The sequence below is a fragment of the Stomoxys calcitrans genome, chromosome 1, assembly GCF_963082655.1.
Source record: "Stomoxys calcitrans chromosome 1, idStoCalc2.1, whole genome shotgun sequence".
Taxonomy (NCBI): Eukaryota; Metazoa; Arthropoda; class Insecta; order Diptera; family Muscidae; genus Stomoxys; species Stomoxys calcitrans.
In genome coordinates, this window is record NC_081552.1 from 265917753 (window position 1) to 265945223 (window position 27471).

A 27471-nucleotide genomic window follows, 5' to 3' on the forward strand; every position below is an offset into this window, starting at 1 on the left:
TCTCTGAGGATGGCAACATCCTCATCGTATTGGTGCCGGGCCATAACGGAGTAAGGGGAAATGAAAGGGCAGACGATTTGGCGGTGAAGGCCAGAGGACTGCCGTCAATAAACTTGGTTAACCCAAAGCCTTTCGGGTCGACACAGTCCGAGTTAAGGGAGTGGGCGACGAATGCGCATGCAACATTGAGGAACAGCGAAACGGTCGGTAGGACGGCGAAAATCCTATGGGGGGTGATCCAGATCGTGAGAAGACGAAGCTATTACTGAAAGGAAGCAAGAAGGAGGTCAGTATAGCTATTGGTATCATAACGGGAGACATAGGACTACGAGCTCACTTATGTAAAAATCGGTGCGGCAAGTGAAAACATGTGTAGGGCATGCGAGGAAGATGATGAGACGTTGGAACATTTCCTTTGTCATTGCCGGTACTTAGGTGGAGACACAATATCAGATATGAACCAACTTATGGGAGTGGTATTGAAAACAATTAAGGATTTTGTAAGTAGCACGGAATTCCTTACTTAAAATTTTCTTTTCAGAGGTTATTTTCTAGTTTTTAGAGCGCAAAACAAGCCGATTACTGGCCTTGGTGTATGTCTATAGTGGCATGGGGCGGATTAATATCTGCACCCTATTTTCAACCTAACCTAAGTATCTGTGCAAAAATTTCAAGCAGCTAGCTGTACGAGTTCGACCGCTATTACGACAGAGGGACGGACGGACATGGCTAGATCGATTCAGGATGTCGAGACGATCAAGAATATATATACTTTAAGGGGTCCTCGATCAGTATTTCGAGATGTTACAAACGGAATGACTAGATTAGTATGTCTTCATCCTATGGTGGTGGGTATAAAAAGAGCTTAGGGAAATGAACACCCCAGTACAAGAAGGAACGACTGTTTTGCCAACTTCTTCGGGCATTTTCAAAAGGCAAAATGGGCCAAAATAGGAGCGTTGTACATATGAGCCTCAGACCCTTTATCGGCGGATCGGTCTATATGGCAGCTATATCTAAATATATTCCGATCAGTACCATATTTGGGTTAGAAGTCGGGAGGCTTAAATTAACCTACTGTTTCAAATATCAACGAAATCGGGTAATAAATAAAGCTTTTATGGTCTTCAGACCCTTTATCGGGAGATCGGTCTACATGGTAGCTATATCTAAATGTAGTCTGATCCGAACCATATTTATGACAGATGTCCGGAGGCTTAAAACTACTCACTGATTTAAATTTCAGCGAAATCGTGTAAAAAATAAAGCATTTATGGGCTTCAGACCCCTAATCGGGAGATCGGTGTATATGGCAGCTATATCTAAATATATTCCGATCTGAACCATATTTGGGTTAGAAGTCAGGAGGCTTAAATTAACCTACTGTTTCAAATATCAACGAAATCGGGTAATAAATAAAGCTTTTATGGTCTTCAGACCCTTTATCGGTAGATCGGTCTACATGGTAGCTATATCTAAATATAGTCCGATCTGAACCATATTTGGTTCAGATATCGGAAAGCCTAAGACTACTCACTGTTTAAAATTTCAGAGAAATCGGATGAAAAATAAAGCATTTATGGGCCTTAGATCCTTTATCGGCAGATCGGTCTATATAGCAGCCATATATAAATATGGTCCGATTTGGCCCGTTCATGAACTTAACCAGCGTGCATCAAAAAGACGTATCTGTGCCAAATTTCAGCTTAATATGACAATTTTTGTTGGTTGCAGAGTGATTACAACAGACGGACGGAAATTGATGTTTCGATGTGTTGCAAACGGAATGGCAAAATGAATATACCCCCTATCCTACGGTGATGTGTATAACAAGTAAAAACGTGATAAATTTGGCCGCGCCGAACTTTAGGTAGCCACCACCATGGATAGTTTAACCATCCTCTTTTTATGAAGATCGTGGCTTCTACAGCCTTAATAGTTCAAATCGGATGAAAGATATATACGGGAGCTATATCTAAATCTGAACCGATTTTGATGAAATATTCCAGATATGTTAAGATCAGTAACAAAACAATATATGCCAAATTTTGTGCAGATCGGTTGAAAATTTTAGCTAGTACGGCCATTTAAGTGCAAATCGGGCGATACATATATATGAGAGCTATATCTAAATCTGAACCGCTTTTGACGAAATTCTTCAAATATGTTGAAATCAGTAGCAAAACAATCCTTGCCAAATTTTGTGCAGATCGGTTGAAAATTTTAGCTAGTACGGCCATTTAAGTGCAAATCGGACGATACATATATAAGGGAGCTATATCTAAATCTGAACCGATTTTGATGAAATCTAGCAGATATGTTAAGATCAGTAACAAAATAATCCATGCCAAATTTACAAATTGTGTTTATTACAGCCTTATAAGTGCAAATCGGGCGATACATATATATGGGAGCCATATCTAAATCTGAACCGATTTTGATAAAATTTTCCACACATGTTGAGATCAGTAACTAAATAATCCGTGCCAAATTTTGTGCAGATTGGTTGAAAATTTAAGTTACTACGACCATTTAAGTGCAAATCGTGCGATACATATATTTGGGAGCTATATCTAAATCTGAACCGATTTTGAAGAAAATTTGCAGATGTGATAAAATCAGTAACGAAACAATCCGCGCCAAATTTTGTCCAGATCGGTTGAAATTTGTAGCTACTACTGTCATTTAAATGCAAATCGGGCGATACATATATATGGGAGCTATATCTAAATCTGAACCGATTTTTACCAAAATCAATAGCGTTCGTCCTTGGGCCAAAACAGTGACATGTGCAAAATTTCGTGACAATAGGACAACAAATACGACCTGCTCTTTGATTACAAGAATACATTGACTCACAGACGGACATGGCTAAATCGAATCAAAAGGTGATTCTAAATCGTTTGGCATACTTATCAATGGGTCTAGCTCTTCTCCTTCTTAGCGTTGCAAACAAATGCACAAATCTATAATACCCTGCACCACAGTGGTGGTGTAGGGTATAAAAAAACCCTAACCCACTGTACCCGGAAGATGCCCATATTGTGGTCTGAACTCTGTTTCATACAGCTTCTCAAAAGTTCATTGTCAAAAACTTGTAAAAAGACATAACTTAACAACGCTTAAACAAACAACAACTTGAAGTAACTCGTAACCCGCTCTATAAATTCGTCTGCGAAGTATTCAAGGGTGGGCAAATATTATATGGGTGTGTGGGTTGTGGCAGAATATACGCAGCCACAGATGACATAAGTTGCCTTCAACCAAATACACAAAAGGAAGAAAGGGACCAAATGACAATGCTGCCCCTTAAAAGATGTCAGTTAAAAAGTTCAAAAGTTTGTAAATGTAAAAAAAGTGAAGGGAAGTGAAAATCTACCGCCTTCCAGAAACATAAGCAGGAGATGGGCATGAAACGAGACTACTTTGTATATGAAAACCCCAAAGATTTTACAATTTCTAGGTACACTGAAACTGTGCACCTGTGTGGGCGCTCCTTTCTAATTATTAGACTAGAGTCACTGTATGAACTCTTGCTTTGATCTCAAACACCCTATATTATCTCAATAAGGGACATTCCTTTACACATAATTCACTAATTTATTATGGTACTCCAAAAAAAATATCTATTGCTGTAATAATTCTTAGTGTTGCCATTCTTGGTGCTGCCCTTCTCATGCATTTATTTTTTGTGTTTCTTTGCAGGTTTTGGCTTCGTTACATTTCAAAGTGAAGATGTGGTAGACAAAGTTTGTGAAATCCATTTCCATGAGATAAATAACAAAATGGTAAGTGTTTCTTGCTACAGCAAATGTTCCAATAAATTTACTTAGCTAATTGGCTTGTCGTGGCAAGGTGACAAGAACAGGAGGACTTATTGTACAAATATGATCCAATAGTTGGACAACTGTCAAAAGTTTTACATTAAAACACAAGTAAGAGCGTGCTAAGTTCGGCCGGGCCGAATCTTATATACCCTCCACCATGGTCGCATCTGTCGAGTTCTTTGCGTAGTATCTGTTTTTGGGCAAACAAAGTATAATGAATAAAGACGGAGGAGCAGCTATATCATGTTATAGTCCGATTCGGGGCTCAAGAAGCGAAATCGGGAGATTGGTTTATATGGGAGCTGTATCAAGCTATAGATCGATTCTGACCATATTGCACACGTATGTTGACGGCCATGGGAGGAGTCGTTGTACAAAATTTGTGCCAAATCGGTTGAGAATTGCGCTCTCTAGAGGCTGAAGAAGTCAAGACCCGAGATTGGATTATATGGCAGCTATATCAGGTTATGGACCGATTAAGACCATACTTCGAATAAACGTTGGAAGTGATATCAAAACACTATATGGAAAATTTCAGTCAAATCGGACGAGAATTGCGCCCTCTAGAAGCTCAAGAAGTATAGACCCAAGGTCGGTTTATATGGGAGCTATATCATGTTATAAACCGATTAGGATCATACTTCGCACATTTGTTGGAAATGATATCAAAACACTATGTGCAAAATCGGATGAGAATTGGGCACTCTATTGGCTCAAGAAGTCAAGACCCAAGATCGGTTTATATGACAGCTATACCAGATTAGGAACCGATTTAAATCATACTTAGCACAGTTGTTGAAAGTGATACCAAAACACCACGTGCAAAATTTCAGTCAAATCGGACGATAACTGCGCCCTCTAGTGGCTCAAGAAGTCAAGACCCAAGATCGGTTTGTACGGCAGGTATTTCAAAACATAAACCGATTTGGCCCATTTACAATCCCAACCGACCTACACTAAAAAGAAGTATTTGTGCAAAATTTCAAGCGGCTAGGTCTACTCCTTCAAAAGTTAGCGTGCTTTCGACAGACAGACGGACGGACGGACAGACGGACGGGCGGACAGACGGACGGACATGGCTAGTTCGACTTAAAATGTCACGACGATCAAGAATATTTCGAGATGTTACAAACAGAATGACAAAATTAGTATACCCCCATCCTATGGTGGAGGGTATAAAAATTATATTGTTTTGGTAGTAATATTGAGGGCAACAAAACATTACTACAAAAATTAAGTTTGAAGCCATCTAGATCTCACAAGTGATGGCATACAGAAGTGAGTACTAAATGGCTGATGCAAAATTGTCAAAAATGCAAACCTTTGAGTGTAATATCAAATATCAAGACAGAAAATGGTTAAACCAACAGAAAAGCAAGCAAAAGGGGAAAAATGCCTACAGACAAGAAAGCTGATGGGTCAAACGGGCTAAACGCTGATTCTGAAGATATACTTTTAAACGATCCTTTTCTAGAACTTAGAATAGATCTTTTCTCTTCGATTTTGTGTCCGTCCATGTCCGACCGAACATCCGACTTTCTGCTGAAATCACTCTTCTAAAAATTAAGATACTTATCCGAAACTTTACAATCTTTGGGCGTTTTGGGGAAGGGGTGGACCCCCAGCAACTTGGTCCCACATTTGGATATCAGATTCGTATTCTACTCGCAAATACCTTTCATTTGAGTCCCATATTGCCATGGTCGGTAAATATGTCCGATTTAGGGGTGTTTTGGGGGTAAGGGTGGTCCCCCTAACACTTGGTCCGACAATTGGAGATCAGATACGTTTTCTTATCCTAAGTACCTTTCATTTGAGTTTCATATTGTCGTGATTGGTCTTAATATATGTTTGGTATGTTTTAGGGTGGGCGGCCCCCTAGGTACCCCATCCGAACTTTGGATACCACATTTTTATTTTTAGGGTACTATGTGAGAGCACACAAAATTTAGCTTAAATCTAAATCTCCGAGATCTGGCGTTTCCGAAAATAAAGGTAAGGGGGAGGGTCCACCCCCTTTAGTTATCAAAAAATGTAGTTCCCTATTTGCACCATGGGATCATTATGCATTATCTGTGAAAATGCAAGAAAATCGGTTTAGCCGTCCCTATGTTTCTAGAACAAAAACATTTTTTCTTTATATTTTATGACTATTTTGTGAAGAAAGTGGATTTTTTATACCCACCACCATAGGAAAGAGGGTAAATTCATTTAGTCATTCCGTTCGCAATACATCAAAATATCAATTTCCGACCCTACAAAGTATATATATTTCGGATAGTCGTAAAATTCTAAGACGATTTAAAGATGTCCGTGTGTCTGTCCGTCCGTCTGTTGTAATCACTCTAGAGCGTTCAAAAATTGAGATATTGAGCTGAAATTTGGCACAGGTACGTCTTTTTGATGCACGCTGGTTAAGTTCTTGAACGGGCCAAATCGGACCATAATTGGATATAGCTGCCATATAGACCGATTTTCCAATAAAGGGTTTAATGCCCATTTGTATACCCTCCACCATAGGATGGGGGTATACTAATTTCGTCATTCTGCTTCTAACTACTCGAAATATTCGTCGTAGACCCCATAAAGTATATATCTTCTTCATCGTCATAGCATTTTAAGTCGATCTAGCCATGTCCGTCCGTCTGTCTGTCGAAATCGCGCAAACTTTCGAAGGAGTAATGCAATCCGTTTGAAATTTTGCACAAATACTTATTATTATTGTAGACAGACTTCCGCAGGACGTGCGATGAACAATCCCATGGCTGTCGGTTATACGTACCGGATAGGCCCGATGGCGTCTGTCATCGGCAAGGGATGCCGCATCTGTGTACAATACAGTGCTACAACAACAACAGCGAAGAGAAGCTGGAGGTGGTGGACACCGCAATTTCTGGGAGGAGACGCAGGATAATGATTGAGCATCACTTTGCATGCGGATATTGAGCAGAAATTTTGCACATATTCTTTTTTTGATCATAATCAGGTTAAGTTCGAAGATGGGCTATATCGGACTATATCTTCATTTAGCCTCCATATAGACCGATCCACCGATTTAGGATCTTAGGCCAATAAAAGCCACATTTGTTATCCGATTTTGCTGAAATTTAGGAGATTAGTTTTGGTAGATCATTTAATATCTCTCTTCAATTTGGCCTAGATCGGGACAGATTTGGATATAGCTGTCATATAGACCGATCTCTCGATTTAAGGTTTTTGGGCCCATAAAAGGCGTATTTATTTTCCGATTTTGCTGAAATTTGGGACAGTGAGTTGTGTTAGGCCCTTCGACCTTTTTCTTCAATTTGCCCTAGATCGGTCCAGATTTGGACATAGCTGCCATATAGACCGATCCGCCGATTTTGGATCTTAGGCCCATAAAAGCAACATTTATTATCCGATTTTTTCTGAAATTTGGGACAGTTAGTTGTGATAGATTAGTCAATATCTCTCTTCAATTTGGCCTAAATCGGTCTGAGTCTGGATATAGCTGCCATATAGACCGATCTCTCGATTTAAGGTTTTTGGGCCCTTAAAAGGCGCATTTATTGCCCGATTTTGCCAAAATTTGGGACAATGAGTTTTGTTAGGCCCTTCGACATTCTTCTTCAATTTGCTTCGATAGGTCTAGATTTGGATATAGCTAAAGTTTGAAGCATTGAGTTGTTTTAATGAACAATGAACAATGGTCTAACAAATAAACTTCTTCACTATTCATCCCGCATTATTCATCCCTCTTTATACGCTTCAAAATTCCATTCAGATGTTTTTTATATACAAAAAAAATATTGATTTTTTTTTTCTTCTTCTTGTTTTTTTTTCAGGTCGAATGCAAGAAAGCCCAACCGAAGGAAGTCATGTTACCGGCCAATTTGGCCAAAACTCGTGCTGCTGGCCGTTCCGCTTACGGTGAGTTGGTAGTTTGGAGCAATAATGCTAATACAGCTGCTGCTGCTGGTGGTGTTGGTGGTGCTGGTGCCGCTGGTGTTATTGGTAGTAGTTTAGCAGTGTCAGCTGCTGGCGCCACCCCCACACATCCACATTCACATCAGCATCATCATCATCACCACCATCAACATCATCCACATGCCCACACACATCCGGGAGTATTTGGTAGCACCGCCTCAACTGGGCCCTCAACGTCGGCGTCTCTGCGTTATACACCATATCCGTTGCCAACACATTTTTCGGCAGCAGCTGCAGCTGCTGCGGCCGCCGCCGCTGCTGCTGCTGCTAATCAACAGCAAGCCCAGCAGCAGCAACAACAACAGCAACAACAACAAAACCTGGCCAATGCTGTAGCAGCCGCAGCTGCGGCTGGAGCAACACAAACTCATACATTTCTACCATTTGGGGCAGCTGCAGCTACTGCAGCAGCAGCACCGACTGCCACCTCGATTTCTGGTCCTTCGCTGCTGCAATATGCCGCAGCTGCAGCTGCCCAAAATCAGCAGGCATCGGCTCTCTATGATGCCGCCGCCATGATGGGTTACAAACGTCTGCTGGCCGCTGCAGCTGCCACACATCTCAGACATCCGACCACCAATGCCAGCACCCTGGCAACCGCTGCTGCAGCTCCCGTGGCCCAAAATCCACTAAGACCTGCAGCAGCCGCCGCGGCCACTCTAACATATCCCCTGAGTGATTTGCTCTCGGTGCCGGGTCTCGATATGCCCACCGCCACTCTATATCAATTGCCGGGTGCTAATACTCTCGGAATCTGACCAGCTTCGGCAGTGCTAACACATCTAACACGTCCATAAATTCAATAAAAACCAAAATACACCCAAAATAATCGAAAACGAAAACCAATTTTTCACACTCTATCATTAGCCATTTAAAGAAAAGTCGCAACACATTTAGGTTTATTTAAACTGTAATGATGACAACGATGTAATCTGTAAACTTAACCATATCTAGGATTAGCACAAACTACGTCGTTAACTTGACTCTTTTTCTTAATAGAGTTCTATTAACCCTTAACTCAAAAAGACAAAGAAAACAAAAACGAATATACCAAAAAAGAAAGCAAAACAAGCAAGAAAAAATATTTAATTGGAACGCAGAAAACAAACATTGTGTTTTGTCTATATAAGCATCTAGTCTTACAAATAGTTGTAATAAAAGTTACCAAAAAAAAACATTTACAAGAATGAAACCTATGAAACTACAAGCCTAGGTCCTTTTTATATGTGTTGAACTAAAAAAAAAAAAAAATTACTATATATACGATCTTAGTTAATAAGGACCATTATATGTTACTTTCCAATATTTTACGTCACTTAAAGACGCTTAGCATTTAATCGTACGTACGTAACACTTAATCGAACATACATAACCGTTAACCATAGATGATCGCTAATCGATTTGTGTATAGGAAGGGAATGGCTGTTTTCTTATTTGCTATACATGGGATGTCTACACCAACAAATTAAGCCATACTTAACACATGCTTGACTTGTGGGTGCTTTCACAAAACAGTACACCATGGCGTATGACTAACAATCAAAATTGTACACCATACGCCACCATGTACTCATTGAATAGAGAGAGAGTTCACTCTTTGTGTTAATGTTCTTGTTTGCAATAAAAAAAACAGCCATTCCCTCGTAACGAATTACCAACAGTATTTTAACCTATTTAGCTATTTCAATATACATTAATGCATAACTAGCCCATAAGATTGTCTAATTATCAGTCGCAACAAAAAAAAAATCGAAATCGAAATCAAAATTGTAAAAAAAAACACATACTCAACGAACTAACGAACTAAGAAAGTAATAACACTCCCTAGGAGATTTAGAAGCCTATTTGGTGGGCTACAACTAAGAAAATGTCATGAAATTCGTAGATGTCCTTAGGCTAATCGCAAATTTAACATTTTGATACCAGACCTCTAAACAAAATCCGAAACTAATTTTCTTTAGAAGCTAAAACTACCGATGAAACAATTAGAAACAAATCTATGTAAGTAGTATAACTCCAATTAAGCAGACATTTTGATTAACTTTAACTTACAATTCGTAAAATTCGAAATTCGTAACTTTTTTGCGTTTTTTTTTTTCCAACTCTCTTTACATTTTTTTTTCCTTAATCATATCTGCTGGTAGACTCTAAGATTGTAGCTGAATCTAAGAAAAAAGTGTAAAACTTAATTATGTGCAGACCGTCTGTGTGTGGTATTCAAAAGAAGTAGTTTCAACTTTTTTTTTTTAAAAAACTTGTAAATTTTTTTTCTTAGACTCCTCTCTCCAGTTGTGTTTTCTTCTTTTCTTTGCAAAGTATTATAAAGAAGACTTTGTTTATTTAGATAATTAAGTATTTGGCGAATGTAAAAAACAAAAAAAAAACCGGAAAAAGCTACATCAAAGAGTGGGCATAGAAAGAGCGAGAATACCATGAAACTCCAAAGGAGCTAATGGCGTTGAGGTCGGCTTAAGTCGACTTGAATGTACAATCACCCAAAGTTAAAACGTATCTATGGCATTTTATGCCATTGTGTGAAGTGATAATACTAAGGCATAGAATGCGATTACTCAATATTTGCAATTTAAGGAAATATCGGTAACAAAACAATCCATGCCAAATTTTGTGCAGATCGGTTGAAAATTGTAGCTACTGCGGCCATTTAAGTGCAAATCGGGCGATACATATATATGGGAGCTATAGCTAAATCTGAACCGATTTTGATGAAACTTAGCAAACATGTTAAGATCACTATTAGAACAGTCCGTGCCAAACTTTGTGCAGATAGGTTGAAAATTGTAGCTTCTATAGTCATTTAAGTGCAAATCGGGCGAAACATATATATGGGAGCTATATCTAAATCTGAACAGATTTTGATGAAATTTCACAAACATGTTATGATCAATAACAAAACAATTCATGCCAAATTCTGTGCAGATCGGTTGAAAATGGTAGCTACTATGGCCATTTAAGTGCAAATCGGGCAATACATATATACGGCAGCTATATCTAAATCCGAACCGATTTTGATGAAATTTTGCAAATATGTTAAAATCAGTTACAAAACATTCCGTGCCAAGTTTTGTGCAGATCAGTAGAAAATAGTAGCTTCTATGGCCATTTAAGTGCAAATTGGGCGATACATATACATGGGAGCTATATCCAAATCTGACCCGATTTTGATGAAATTTCGCAAATATGTTAAGATCTATAACAAAACAATCCGTGCCAAATTTTGTGCAGATCGGTTGAAAATTGTAGCTTCTATGGTTATTTAAGTGCAAATCGGGCAATACATATATACGGCAGCTATATCTAAATCCAAACCGATTTTGATGAAATTGTGCAAATATGTTAAAATCAGTTACAAAACATCCCGTGCGAAATTTTGTGCAGATCGGTAGAAAATTGTAGCTTCTATGGCCATTTAAGTGCAAATTGGGCGATACATATACATGGGAGCTATATCCAAAACTGACCCGAGTTTGATGAAACTTTGCAAACATGTTAAAATCAGTAGCAAAACATTCCGTGCGAAATTTTATGTAGATCGGTTGAAAATTTGAGCTACTACGGTCATTTAAGTGCAAATCGGGGGATACATATATATAGGAGCTATATCTAAATCTGAACCGATTTTGATGAAATTTTGCAAATATGTTGAAAACAGTAACGAAACAATCCATGCCAAATCTTGTGCAGATCGGTTGAAAATTTTAGCTACTATGGCCATTTAAGTGCAAATCGGGCGATACATATATATGGGAGCTATATCTAAATCTGAACCGATTTTTATCAAAATCTATAGCGTTCGTCCTAGAGCCAAAAAAGTGATATGTGCAAAATTTCGTGATGATTGGACAACAAATACGACCTGCACTTTTGTTATAAAAATACATGGACTCACAGATGGACATGGCTAAATCGAATCAGATCCGGGATCCAGAAAAATTACTAATCCAAATTTCATCGATATCGGGTAGTAATAGATCAGGATATCGATCTCTCTAGTAGCTAGATTCAAATATGGGCTCTTCGAAACCATATTGGACTGCTATGATGAGAGATACAAAACAATTTTCTGTTGAAACGAAATCTGATAATAAGTTAAGCTATTTGTTAAGCTCAGTACTCACATATATAGAACAAATCGGTCCAGATTTGGATATAGCTGCCATATAGACCGATTCTCCGATTTAGGGTCTAATGCCCATAAAAGCCACATTTATCATCCGATTTTGTTTGAATTTGGGACAGTGAGTTATGTTAGGCCTTTCGACATCCTTCTTCAATTTGGCTCAGATCGGTTTAGATTTGAATATAGCTGCCATATACCCCGATCCTCCGATTTAGGATCTTGGGCCCCTAAAAGCCACATTTATTACCCGATTTTGCTGAAATTTGGGACAGTGAGTTCTGTTAGGCCTTTCGACATCCTTCGTTAATTTGGCCCAGATTGGTTCAGATTTAGATATAGCTGCCATATCCTGCCATATAGACCGATCCTCCGATTTAGGGTCTTATGCCCACAAAAGCCACATTTATTATCCGATTTTGTTGGAATTTGGGACGGTGAGTTGTGTAAGGCCATTCGATACCTTCCTGCAATTTGGCTCTGATCGGTTCAGATTTGGATATAGCTACCATATTGACCGATTTCTCGATTCAAGGTCTTATGCCTTTTATGACTTTTAGTCACATTTATTATCCGATTTTGCTGAAATTTGGCACAGTGAGTTGTGTTAGGCCTTTCGGCATCCTTCGTCAATTTGGCTCAGATCGGTCCAGATTTGGATATAGCTGCCATATAGACCGATCCTCCGATTTAGGGTCTTGGGACCCTAAAAGCCACATTTATTACCCGATTTTGCTGAAATTTGGGACAGTGAGATGTCTTAGGCCCATCGACGTCCTCCTTCAATTTGGCCCTGATCGGTTCAGATTTGGATATAGCTGCCATTTGGACCGATCTCCTGATTTAAGGTCTTATGCCCATAAAGGCCAAATTTATTATCCGATTTTGGTAAAATTTGCCCTTCGATATCCTTTGTCAATTTGGTCCAGATCGGTCCAGATTTGGATATAGCCGACATATACACCGATCCACCGATTTAAGGTCTAAGCCCATAAAAGCCACATTTATTATCCGATTTTGCTGAAATTTGGGACAGTGAGTTGACTTAAGCCCTTCGATACCTTAATGCAATTTGGCTCTGATTGGTTCAGATTTGGATATAGCTGCCATATTGGCCGATTTCTCGATTTATGGTTTTAAGCCCATAAAAGCCACATTTATTATCAGATTTTGCTGAAATTTGGGACAGTGAGTTGTGTTAGGCCTTTCACCATCCTTCGTCAATTTGGCTCAGATCGGTTCAGATTTGGATATAGCTGCCATATAGACCGATCCACCGATTTAAGGTCTAAGCCCATAAAAGCCACATTTATTATCCAATTTTGTTTGAATTTGGGACAGTGAGTTGTGTTGGGCCTTTCGACACCCGTCTTTAATTTGGTGCAGATCGGTCTAGATTTGGAAATTGCTGCCATATAGACCGATCTCTCAGATTTAGGGTCCAAGGCCCATAAAAGCCACATATATTATTCGATTTTGCTGAAATTTGGTACAGTGAGTTGTCATAGTCCCTTCGACGTCCTTCGTCAATTTGACCCAGATCGGTTCTGATATGGATATAGCTGCCATACAGAACGATCCGCCGATTTAAGGTCTTATGCCCATAAAAGCCACATTTATTATCCGATTTTGCTAAAATTTGGGACAGTGAGTTGTGTTAGGCCTTTCAACGCCCCTCGTCAATTTGGCCCAGATCGTTTCAGATTTGGATATAGCTGCCATATAGACCAATCCTCCGATTTAGGGTCTTATGCTCATAAAAGCCACATTTATTATCCAATTTTTGCTGAAATTTGGGACAGTGAGTTGTCTTAATTGTTGTACACAATTGACCAATGACTTGTACTTATTAGTATTTGGTTCAAATCGGAATATATTTTGATATAGCTGGGTCATAAGTTATACATTTTTCACCGAATTTTGACGAAAGGTGGTTTACATGTATACCCGAGGTGGTTGGTATCCAAAGTTCGGCCCGGCCGAACTTAACACCTTTTTACTTGTTTAGCCTTTATTTGCCATTAAAACTACGATAGCCAGGAGTTAGGTCCTATCGTTAAAAATATTTTCCTGTTCTTTTTGATTTTCCACTAAGTAGACAAAATCAAAGTCTGGCAATACTAAGACATAGACATTTAGTGATAGGCGGGGGTGGTGTAGGGTATTATATAGTCGGCTGCGCCCCAGACTTTCCTCACTGGTTTTTATTTCAACTTGGTTTGGTCGATGACATCTGTGATTTCACACTTCGTATATGAGCATGTAGGGTGATTGCATATCTCCACTCGCCATTTTCCTACTTTTTATGCCACATTCCACAACAGAAAAAAGAGATGTTGTTCAACGTGAACAAAAAAAAAGAAAGAACCCGTTTAACATTTTTTTTCCTCCATCAAAACAACTTTAATTAACAATTAACAAATAGAAGCAACAAAGCAACTACAACATGAATTTTATAGAGCGCCAGATGAACTAATTGAAAACAGCTACAGCTACAGCATCCACACTATCCATAAAAGAGCAACAGGAGAGAGCCTGCAATGAAACTGAAAAGCAAAGAAAAAACCCAACTACAAAGGACCCAATCAGAGAGCAAAAAAATAAAGCGAGAACTATTTTTCACCAAAAGAATGCAACCAAAGGAATTTTAATCAGCCTATCGATAACATCAAGGGAAAAAGGATTGCATTTTATTAATTATTTCATTTTTTGTTTTTTGCAATTTCAAATAGATTTATTTATTTGCGCCCGTTTTAATTTTAAGTTTCCAATGAAATACACTTTCAGTTGTAGTGAGTCTTTTATTTTTTGTTATATTGAACATCAATAGACCGAACAATCATTTATTTTATACTCATATAAGTAATAGACTTTTTTTATAAGCAGTTATAAATGTGTATGTGTGTTCCTTTTACTTTCTGTTTTTTGATCATTTACACCCTATTTAAAGTCTATTAAAAAATTTATATTTAAAATTAAATAAAACATAGTTCTAGTTCGAAGCGAAGAGATTGGATTGAATTGAAAACTTTTATTAGAAAAGTTGCTCAAGCACCAAGCCAATGCCCTTCGCTTCACCCCCTTAACTTAGTCAAACATACAAAATTTGCCATAGAAGTTTCTCCTTTGGGGAGAAGCACAAATTATTTACTACTTAGCCTTAAGTGTCATTTAGTTTTATAATACCACCTATTTACATTTAGAGCGATGATGATGATGATGATGATTTGGTTTCCAGTCTGGGAAAAAAAAAATTGCAAAAAAAAATTATGCCAAGTCCATGAGGCAAACAAAAAATCAAACTTTAGCCAACATGAGAAAACCGAAAAAAATCAAAACCAAAACCAAACCAAATCAAATCAAACAATAACAAAAACAAAAACATACAAACTAGTCTAAAACTCTGCCGTAGTGAAAAAGCAATGGAAATTTGTTCTAGACAGCAGCAGCAACAGCAAGAGCAGAGCCAATAACTTTTAGAGTACTTACAACTTAGCCATAAAACATTTACCAAAACATAATTAGCCAATAAGTCGACGTCATGGCAAGTAATTGCCACTTCGTAACCACTTGCGAAAGTACTTGTAAACGTAAATGTAATCTAAACATTACTACTCTGTACTGTACTGTACTGTACTGTAACGTAACCGTAACTCTGTCTATGTCTATGTGTGTGAGTCTGTGTGTGCGTAGTGCAATCGGTGCAAAGTGAGAGATATTTAACCGAAGGACATCCCCAGTATGTCTCTTCCATTTATACTGTCGATAGTGTTATTTTGTTGTGTTTTTTTTTTTCTCTCTAGCGAAACATCATACTCTTCTAGTCAAATTTAGTTGCAGACCAAATCGAAAACAAAACTCAAATACTTTTAGTTAATCGAACACTGCAAACAAAACTCATTTATCCTTCAATGTTTAGATAAAGAGCAGAATAACTTAACAACAACTTTAGCTTTATCTCTCTTTTTTTCCGATTCGAAATTACTTTTTAATAAACACAATATTTAACTTTTTCTTATAACAATAATTATTACTACTACTACTGCATAGTGCTATTACATACATATGTATATTTATGATTCATTGTTATAATAATACCCCCCCAAAAAAAACCGAATTAACCACAAAAACATATTGAGATTGAACAAAGCAACAACTTTCACAGACGATTTTATTAATTTCTCTTTACTTTCTTTCTTTCTCTTCCTCCCCACCCCATTTCATTGTCATTCCTGTGTGGCGTTTTCTTTTTTGCGCTTTTGCTCTACTACATGGATGCCCTTGGCTAAAATGATAGACAACATAATGTGGGGCCTGGGGACATTACCTGAAGGTAAGTTTGAATCAAATTCAGCTTAAGTGTAAGCAGTTTAAAGTTTTTAAGAAAAACAAGTAAAAAGGCGTTAAGTTCGGCCGGGCCGAACTTTGGATACCCACCACCTCGGGTACATATATAAACCACCCTTCGTCAAAATCCGGTGTAAAACTCATACCTTATGTCCCATAGCAGAAATATGTGAAGGGGCTTAACTTAACTCTTTTTTCCACAATTTCGGCAACATCGGACAATAAATGCGCTTTCTATGGACCCAAAACCTAAAAACAAGAGATCGGTCTATATAGCAGCTATATTCAAATCTGAACCGATCTGTGCGATAATGCAGAAGTATGTCAAGGGGCTTAACTTAACTCACTGTCCCAAATTTCGGCGACATCGGACAATAAATGCGTGTTTCATGGGCCTAAGACCCCAAATCGGAGGATCGGTCTATATGGCAGCTATATCCAAATCTGGACCGATCTGAGCCAAGTTGGCAGAGGACGTTAAAGGGCCTAACACAACTCACTGTCCCAAACTTCAGCAAAATCGGATAATAAATGTGGCTTTTATGGGCCTAAGACCCTAAATTTGAGGATCGGTCTATATGGCAGCTATATCCAAATGTGGACCAATCTGAGTCAAATTGACTAAGGACGTTGAAGGGCATAACACAACTCACTGTCCCAAATTTCAGCAAAATCGGATAATAAATGTGGCTTTTATGGGCCTAAGACCCTAAATCGGAGGATCGGTCTATATGGCGGCTATATGCAAATCTGGACCGATCTGAGCCAAATTGACAGAGGATGTCGAAGCGCCTAAGACAACTCACTGTCCCAAATTTCAGCAAAATCGGATAATAAATGTGGCTTTTATGGGCCTAAGACCCCTTAATTTGAGAATCGGTCTATATGGCAGCTATATCCAAATCTGAACCGATCTGAGTCATATTAACGAAGGATGTCGAAGGGCCTAAAACAACGCATTGTCCCAAATTTCAGCAAAATCGGATAATAAATGTGGCTTTTATGGGCCTATGACCCTAAATCGGAGGATGGGTCTATATGGCAGCTATATCCAAATGTGGACCGATCTGAGCCAAATTGACGAAGGACGTCGTCAATTTGGCTCAGATCGGCCACTGTCCCAAATGAAATTTGAGACAGTGAGTTTTTTTAGGCCCTTTCACATCCTCTTTCAAGTTGATCCTGATAGGTCTATATTTGGATATAGCTGCCATATAGACCGATCTCTCAATTTAAGGTCTTGGGCCCATAAAAGGCGCATTTATTGTCCGATTTCGCCGAAATTTGGGATAGTGAGTTGTGTTAGGCGCTTCAACATATTTCTTCACTTTGGTCCAGATTTGAATAAAGCTGCCATATGGACCGATCTTTCGATTTAAGATCTTGGGCCCATAAAAAGAGCATTTGTTATCCGAATTTGCCAAAATTTGGGGCAGTGAATTAAGTTAACCCCCTCGTCATACTTCTGTAATATGCCAGATTTGGATATAGCTGCCAAATAAACTGATCTCTCGAGTTAGGGTTTTGGGCCCATAAAAGGCGCATTTATTATTCGATGTCGCCGAAATTTGGACAGTGAGTTGTGTTAGGCCTTTCGACATCCTTCGTCAATTTGGTTCAGATCGGTCCTGATTTGGATATAGCTGCCACATACACCGATCCGCCGATTTAGAGTCTAGGGCCCATAAAAGTCACATTTATTATACGATTTTGCTGAAACTTGGGACAGTGAGTTGTGTTAAGATCTTCGACATCTTTCTTCAATTTGGCCCAGATCGGTTAAGATTTGGATAAAGCTGTCATATAGACCGATCTTTCAATTTAAGGTCTTGCGCCCATAAAAGTCGCATTTTTTATCCGATTTCGCCGAAATTTGGGACAGTGAGTTAAGTAAAGCCCTTCGACATACTTCTGTAATATAGCATAGATCGGTGCAGATTTGGATATAGCTGTCATATAGGCCGATCTCTCGATTTACGGTTTTTGGCCCATAACAGGCGCATTTATATTGGGCTGCCCAAAAAGTAATTGCGGATTTTTTAAAAGAAAGTAAATGCATTTTTAATAAAACTTAGAATGAACTTTAATCAAATATACTTTTTTTCTAAAGCAAGCTAAAAGTAAAAGCTGATAACTGACAGAAGAAAGAATGCAATTACAGAGTCACAAGCTGTGAAAAATTTTGTCAACATCGACTATATGAAAAATCCGCAATTACTTTTTGGGCAACCCAATAATACCTTTTTGCTGAAATTTGGGACAGTGAGTTGTGTTAAGCCCTTCGACATCTTTCTTCAATTTTGGTCAGATAGGTCCAGATTCGAATAAAGCGTCCATATAGACCGATCTCTCGATTTAAGGTTTTGGGCCACTAAAAGGCGCATTTATTGTCCGATTTTGCTAAAATTTGTGACAGTGAGTTGTGTTAGGCCCTTCGACATCTTCCTTTAATTTGCCTCAGATCGGTTTAGTTTCGGTAATAGCTCTTATATAGACCGATCTATCGACCTAAAGTTTTGTGCCCATAAAAGGCGCATTTTTTGTCCGATGTCGCCGAAATTTGGGACAGTGAGTTAAGTTAGGCCCCTAGTCATACCTCTGCAATATGGCACAGATCTGAAAAAACTTTGTACGTAGGGAAGGTGTAAGCTATTATACAGTCGGCACCGCTCGACATTTGCCTTTTCTTACTGTTTTTTTATATACTAATGTATTTTTTGTAATTTCAGGTTTCCCGGCGGCTGCATATGCTGCCTATGCAGCTGGTCGTGGCTATTCGGGTTATCCTAGTTTTGGTTTACCCTATCCTACTGGTAAGTCGTCTTCCAAACATTCTAACCTCGAGTACTTGTGATTTTGTTATAAGTTATCCTAACTCTAACTCCCGCAACATTGATCAAGATATTAATATTTAATAACAAAAAAAAAGGAATATTCCAAAAAAACAAAAAAAAACAATCTGCTATGAAATCAAGAACTTAACTTTCAATATTGGCCCATTCTCTAATCTCTGTATTTTGTGGAATATGCAAAGTTTTTTTTTTCATTTTATTATTTTTTTTTTATATTTTATTAAACATTATTTTGTTATTCTTCGACTTAATGAAATTAATAAATGCTTGATGCACGCTTGAAACCAACCACCAAGAACAACAAAACTGAACAAAATCCCACTTTAAACAACTGAACATTGAGAATCCTATTTTTATTGTTTTTTTTTTCTTTTTGGTATTAAAACAAGGCAAAAGAAGCAAATATCTATAAAACCATATAACCATTAAACAAATCTTTTGTATACCCTTGCCCAATCTCATTGAAGATAATCCCAGTGGTGTCCCTGAAATCCTTCATCAATGTCCTTGGAATATCACATCATTAATCAAAATGAAAAATGTTGAACATCTTTTTTCTTCGCTCTGTCTCTCTGACTCAATCATTTAACGAAATAAAATTCCCAAGTCTGGGTCGATCAAGATTTGTATCTATGTATGCCACTCAAGTATTTAACAAATTAATCATAAAAATTTTTTATTCATATATTCCCCTTTAAATTATAACCTTTTTGCAAATCCAAAACTTTGAGGGGGGGAAAAGAGGAATAAATGTGTCCATAATATACCCTACACCTTTGCAACGCTCTTGGAACGCCTAACCGGCTACCTGGGGTAATCATCCAAAAGACACCTGGGTTTTCTTGATGTCAAAGACCCAAAGCCAGGTTAAACTTCGTCAATACTAGCAATGGCTCAAAATTACCCTAACCGAGTACGTTCATGGTTGTATCCTTACTCAAAGCCAGTGCCCAATTGAAATAATAGAATAAGGTGTAGGGTATAGGGCATAGTAGAGCACTAGAATAATTGAATTCAATATTTATCCTCATTATTATTGTTAAAAATTTGTTCATATGTATATGCGATATGTTGTTGTGCACGGGACTACACTTAACACTGCAAATTGGATTTTTTATTTAAAAAAAAACTGTGAATGTTCATCGCATTTTGTGCCTAACCACGTGAAATGTCTGTAATGTGCCAATTTGTTGTTTCTTTTTGCTTTTGTAACTAACAATTTCCTATTGGGTTCACTGAAATTCTAAACTCATGATGATAGGCCAACATCATTTAAAATTTTTATACCCACCACCGTAGGTTAGGGGGTATATTCATTTAGTCATTCCGTTTGCAACACATCGAAATATCCATTTCCGACCCTATAAAGTGTCGGATCAGCTTAAAAATCTAAGACGATCTAGCCATGTCCGTCCGTCTGTCTGTTGAAATCACGCTACAGTCTTTAAACATAGAGATATTGAGCTGAAATTTTGCTCATTTTCTTGTTTTAACCATAAGCAGGTTAAGTTCGAAGATGGGCTATATCTTCATAAAGCCCCCATATAGACCGATCCGCCGATTTAGGGTCTTAAGCCCATAAAAGCCACATTTATTATCCGATTTTGATGAAAATTGGGATAGTGAGTTGTGATACACCCTTCGACATCATTCTTTAATTTGGTCCTGATGGGTCCAGATTTGGATATAGCTGCCATATAGACCGATCCGCCGATTTTGGGTCTTGGGCCCATAAAACTCACATTTATTATCCGATTTTGCTGAAATTTGGAACAGTGAGTTTCGATAAGCCCTTCGAGATCCTTCATCAATTTGGCGCCGATGGGTCCATATTTGGATAAAGCTGCCATATAGACCGATCCGCAGATTAGGGTCTTAGGCCCATAAAAGCCACATGTATTATTCGATTTTGCTGAAATTTAGGACAGTGAGTTGTGTTGGGTTCCTCAACATCCTACCTCAATATGACCCAGATCGGACCAGATTTGGATATAGCTGCCATATAGACCGATGTCTCGATTTAAGGTTTTGGGCCCATAAAAGGCGCATTTATAATCCGATTTCACTGAAATTTGACACAGTGACTAATGTTAGGCTTTTCGACATCCGTGTTGTATATGGTTCAGATCGGTTTGTTTCTAGATATAGCTACTGTACTTTTTTGTATTTGGGTCAAATCGGTACATATTTCGATATAACTGCTATGGGGCATAAGGTTTGCAATTTTCACAGGATTGTGACGAAAGGTGGTTTTCATATATACCCGAGGTGGTGGGTATCCAAAGATCGGCCCGGCCGAATTTAACGCCTTTTTACTTGTTTTTTTATATAATTTTCATTTCTCTCTTTTTTTCTTTTAATTTTCATGGTTGGCTTTAAAAAAATTTTCTGCTGCTTCCTCATCACATTTAGCCAGTGTCATGAGTGTAGTCCCGGAAAATCGTATATTGTTTGGTGATTATATGATGGCGCCTCCCACATCAACAGCTTAAAAACTTTCCAGTTTTATTTTTTAATGACACAAAAGAAAAAAAATAATTTTATTACTTTTACTATTGTTATGTTACACTTAGACTTAAGTGTTTATTTGCCATAAGTCTGGAAATTTATATATGATTTCTCTTTCTGTTTTAACTTCATTTTATGATTTAATGATTTTATTTTCTTCACCAAAGACAATGAACAACAACTTAAATATATACATATATACAAACGAGTACATGCAAAATACAAAAACACACAAATTGTTTAAGATATAGTTGCAGAATATGATATTGTTATATACGCATACAATCTTTATTATTTAAATTTTTACAAATTTAAAAAACAAAAAACCTAATAAAGAAAAATATTTGAAAATCTCTGAAGCAAAAAGATGTTCGATATATCTTGGTTTTGGTATTGCAAATGGGTTTAGTGATGTGACACAGAAACCAAATGCTGCGAAATATGGCTTACACAAAAAGCAAAAATATAAAGCCTTGAGTGTCAAAAGCTGTATCTCAAGGAATGGAAATCAGTTTCTTTATTTAAGATAGAAATACAAAATTAAACTTCTTTTTAAATAAATTTTATTTACTTTATTTTTTCTCTATATTTAATTTTTTAAATAATTTTGGTTAATTTTGTTAAATTTTTTAATTAATTAATTTTTATACCCTACACCACTACTGCGGTACAGGGTGTTATAACTTAGTACATTTGTTTGTAACACCCAAAAGGAAAAGAGATAGACCCATTGATATGTAAACCGATCGACTCAGAATTCGATTTAGCTATGTCCGTCTGTCTGTCCGTCTGTCTGTATGTCCGTCCGTCTGTTCATGTTAATTTGTGTACACACCTCAGGTCGCAATTTTAATCCGATCTTCTTAAAATTTGGTATAGGTAAGTTTTTCGGCCTAGAGACGAAGCCTATTGAAATTGGAAAATATCGGTTCAGATTAGGATATAGCTCCCCATTTGCAGTAACAATGCAATAAAATGGTCAATGGTCATAGCCGAGTCCGAACGGCGTGCCGCAGCGCGACACCCCTTCGGGGAGAGGTTTTACATGGCATATTACCTCACAAATGTTGCCAGCATTAGGAGGAGAAACAGTGCCGGAGATATCATCCCGCCTTGGGAAACTCCCTGTATCGCTCTACTGGGTTTCGACTTCTTATCTCTTAATTCCCCAAAGACAAGCCACCACACATATAATTCGTAACCCAGCGTTTCAGGCCTAGACGAAGGAACATGTTGGTGATATACTCAAATAGTTTGGCATGGCTGACCCTGACGAATGCCTTCGATACATCCACTGCCACGGGGACCTCATGCGATGACGGCATAGCATGCAAAGCGCGCTATGTTCGGCCGGGCCGAATCTTATATACCCTCCCACCATGGATCGCATTTGTCGAGATCTTTTCCCGGCATCTCTTCTTAGGCAAAAAATGATATAAGAAAAGATTTGCTCCGCTATTAGAGCGATATCAAGATATGGACCGGCTTGGACCACAATTATATTATATTTTGGAGACCTGTGTAAAATGTCAGCCAATTCGAATAAGAATTGCGTCCTTTGGGGGCTCAAGAAGTAAAATAGAGAGATCGATTTATATGGGAGCTGTATTGAGATATAGACATCCGTCGTATAAAATTTCAGGCAATTCGGATAATAATTGCGACCTTTAGAGGCTCAAGAAGTCAAGATCCCAGATTGGTTTATATGGCAGCTATACAGGTTATGAACCGACTTGAACCTTATTTGGCACAGTCGTTGGAAATCATAGCGAAATACGTCCTGCAAAATTTCATTCCAATCGGATAAAAATTGTGCCCTATAGGGGCTCAAGAAGTCAAGATTCAAGATCGGTTTATATGACAGCTATATCAGGTTTTGAACCGATTTCAACCATACTTAAAACAGTTGTTGGATATCATAACAAAACAAGTCGTTCAAAATTTCATTCCAATAGGATAAGAATATCAAACCATGGACCGATATGGCCTATTTACAATCCCAACCGACCTACACTAATAAGAAGTAATTGTGCAAAATTTCAAGTGGCTAGCTTTACTCCTTCGAAAGTTAGCGGGCTTTCGACAGAAAGACGGACGGACGGACAGACGGACGGACAGACGGACGGACAGACGGACGGACAGACGGACGGACAGACGGACGAACAGACGGACGAACCGACGGACGAACAGACGGACGAACAGACGGACGGACAGACGGACAGAAGGACAGACGGACAGAAGGACAGACTGACAGAAGGAGAGACGGACAGAAGGACATACGGACAGAAGGACAGACGGAGAGAAGGACAGACGGACAGAAGGACAGACGGACAGACGGACGGACAGACAGACGGACAGACAGACAGACGGACGGACAGACAGACGGACAGACAGACGGACGGACAGACGGGTGGACAGACGGACGGACGGACAGACGGGTGGACAGACGGACAGACGGACGGACTGACGGACGGACAGACAGACGGACAGACAGACGGACAGACGGACGGACAGACGGACAGACAGACGGACGAACAGACAGACGGACAGACGGACGGACAGACGGATGGACATGCCTAGATCGACATAAAATGTCACGACAATCAAGAATATATATACTTTATAGGGTCTCAGACGAATATTTCGGGTAGTTACAAACAGAATGACGAAATTAGTATACCCCCATTCTATGGTAGAGGTTATACAAATCTAAGACGATTTAACGATGTCCGTGTATCTGTCCGTCCGTCTGTTGTAATCACTCTAGAGCCTTTAAAAATTGAGATATTGAGATGAAATTTGGCACAGATACGTCCTTTTGATGCACGCTGGTTTAGGTTTTAACCGGGTCAAATCGGACCATATTTATATATAGCTGCCATATAGACCGATCTCCCGATTAAGGATCTGAAGGCCATAAAAGCTTTATTTATTACCCGATTTCGCTGAAAATTACAACAGTGTGTTATTTTAAGCCTCCTACCATCTGACCCAAATATGGATTAGATCGGTTCATATTTAGATATAGCTGCCATATAGACCAATCTCCCGATAAAGGGTCTGAAGCCCATAAAAGCTTTATTTATTACCCGATTTCGCTGAAATTTGCAGCAGTGGTTTATTTTAAGCCTCCCAACATCTGTCCTAACTACGGATTAGATGGGTCCATATTTATATATGGCTGCCATATAAACCGATTTCCCGATGAAGGGTCTGAAGACCATAAAAGCTTTATGTATTACTCGATTTCGCTGAAAATTACAACAGTGGATTATTTTAAGTCTACCAACATCTGACCTAACTATGGATTAGATCGGTCCATATTTAGATATAGCTGCCATATAGACCGACCTCCAGGTAAAGGGTCTGTAGCCCATAAAAGCTTTATTTTTCAACCGATTTCGCTGAAATTTGAAACAGTGCGTAGTTTTGGGCCTCTCAAGACCTGACCTAAATATAGTTCAGATCGGACTATATTTAGTTATAGCTGCCATATAGACCGATCTCCCGATAAAGGGTCTAAAGCCCATAAAAGCTTTATTTATCACCTGATTTCGCTGAAATTTGCAACAGTGAGATATTTTTAGCCTCTCAACATCTGACCCAAATATGGTTCAGATCGGATTATATTTAGATATAGCTGTCATATAGACCGATCTCCCGATAAAGAGTCTGATGGCCATAAAAGCTTTATTTTGTATCCGATTTCGCTGAAATTTAAAACAGTGAGTAGGTTAAGACCTCCTAACATCTGACCCAAATATGGTTCATATCGGACTATGTTTGGATACAGCTACCATATAGACCGATCTCCCGATAAAGGGTCTGAAGGCCATAAATGCTTTATTTTGTATCCGATTTCGCTGAAATTTGAAACAGTGGGTAGTTTTAGGCCTCCTGAAACCCAACCTAAATATGGTTCAGATCGGACTATATTTAGATATAGCTACCATATGGACCGATCTGCCGATAAGGGGGCTGCAATTCATAAAAGCTTTATTTATTATCCTATTTGAAATTTAAAACAGTGAGTTTTTCTGAGCCTCACGATGTCCGACCTTAATAGGGTTCAGATCGTTTTATAATTGGATATATATGCCAAAAAGACCAATATTTTACTTGTTTTATTAGATTTTAAGTCAATTTTATTTAATTCTATATTAAACATTATTGTTTTTTAGTTAATTGTCTTTGAATTTAAGGTCTTTTTTTAAGCCAATTTCTTCAAGCATTTGACACTCAATCGGAAAATTGTCTTTATGACTCCTCAATCCTTTGCCATCATAACCAAATCTCTACTTTGTTACACACAATCCCCCCAAAATCCAGGAATAAAATGTAGTTAACGAAACACACCTCATTACCTAAGCACATACGATATCCACAAAAGAATACTTCCTTCAAACATTGTATTTAAATCGTGAAAAATGATAATTTTGTAGGCTTAACAATTTGTGGCATCGGTAGAAGTACATTTGGTACGTGTAGTACGAATGCAGGCAGGCGGCCTGGTACTGGTGGCGGAGCAGCCGGTAACCAGCCATCGACAGCAGGATTCCCCCACCAGGCACTTACACTGCCTTTAACCACCGCTTTAACACGCACCGCCGCTATCAAGTCACAATTCCTGGGCATCAACAACTTTTAATAGCAATCCCCCCGCTTACGATCGCACACAGACAGACAACAGTTCTTCCACCCCGTACTACTAGGTCCCGTCACCAAAGGCGGGCTTTTGTTTGTTGTGGCCAATGAAAAGAAAAGTCAAGCCAAGATCATTTAAAATCCTCATCAAAGCACGAGCACAGCACAAAGTGTCCCTCTAAATGGGCACAGAAGGAAGAAAAGCGAAGAAAACCTCACCAATTTGAGTGTTTTTCCTCGGACATCAGAAGAAGAGCATATAACGAAGAAACGAAGATTCTTGTGCAATATTCGCAATATTAGGCGAAGAGCAGCAAAACGTTGATTCCAAAACAGCTAAAGAAAACAATAGTTTAGTCTAGCATAGTTTTTGAAGTTTGAAAGTAGTTGAGAGAAAAACATTTCACTTTAGTAGTTGTAGTAGCTGTAGTGACAAACGACATCATATATTTGAAACTCTATTTATCCCCTTCTCGCTCTCTCTCTCTCTCTCACTCACTCACTCATAGTTGAAAATTTTACTAATACTTATATAGAAATAGAGTATCGAGCAAGCAGGAGGTTTGCTCAAATTAGCATAGCTTAGATTTGTATCTGCTAGTTTAGCGAACGATACATCAACAGCATAAAAACTCAATTAGTAGTTGCAATAGTGCATATTAACACTATGTATGTGTGTGTGCGTGCGTGCGTATTAGAAAACCATAATAGATGTTACCCAGGGTTACCCAGGGAAGCTCCCACTTTCTTGCCGATAACGTCCAACATGGCTAGCAAAAAAAAATACCATCAAAATAGAACTATTTGTAGCTAGACATTGGCAATCACAACGATTTTATTTCGTGGTGGTATTGGTACTGCAGCACCTAATCACAAGACATACATGCTTAGCCACATATCCGTACATTTGTATAATCGCCCGCCCAATTTTTCAAACAAGAAAAATAAAGTACTAACAGTAGTGTTACAAATCTTTTGCTCTCTCCCTCACATATACCCATAGACACACACACACACACACTCACAGACTCGATCTATTCGTTAGTTTATGACAAGTCCTTGCGTATAAATATATTTCAATACATGTAGTCAACAAGGACTTGTTCAGCAATATAGTTGTTTAGCTCACTTAGAACGATGCGGTGAGAGAGCAAAACCAAAAAAACAAAATCTTATCTATAAACTGGTAAAA

The 27471-nt window shown here is 38.5% G+C and overlaps 1 protein-coding gene across 6 annotated transcripts in view; it reads left to right on the forward strand.

Annotated features, from left to right (window-relative positions):
• LOC106091469 (RNA-binding protein Musashi homolog Rbp6) overlaps positions 1-27471 on the forward strand; it is a 1151181-nt gene that overhangs the window by 1074163 nt on the left and 49547 nt on the right. For 5 of the 6 annotated variants that reach the window (XM_059360540.1, XM_059360539.1, XM_059360542.1 and 2 more), the window contains 4 exons: positions 3706-3788; positions 7652-7736; positions 16226-16261; positions 19005-19088. In XM_059360540.1, coding sequence (XP_059216523.1) covers positions 3706-3788; positions 7652-7736; positions 16226-16261; positions 19005-19088 — 288 coding nt within the window. Of the gene's footprint in view, positions 1-3705; positions 3789-7651; positions 7737-16225; positions 16262-19004; positions 19089-26077; positions 27045-27471 lie in introns of those variants that run through there. The other variant, XM_059360543.1, reaches the window with a different exon arrangement.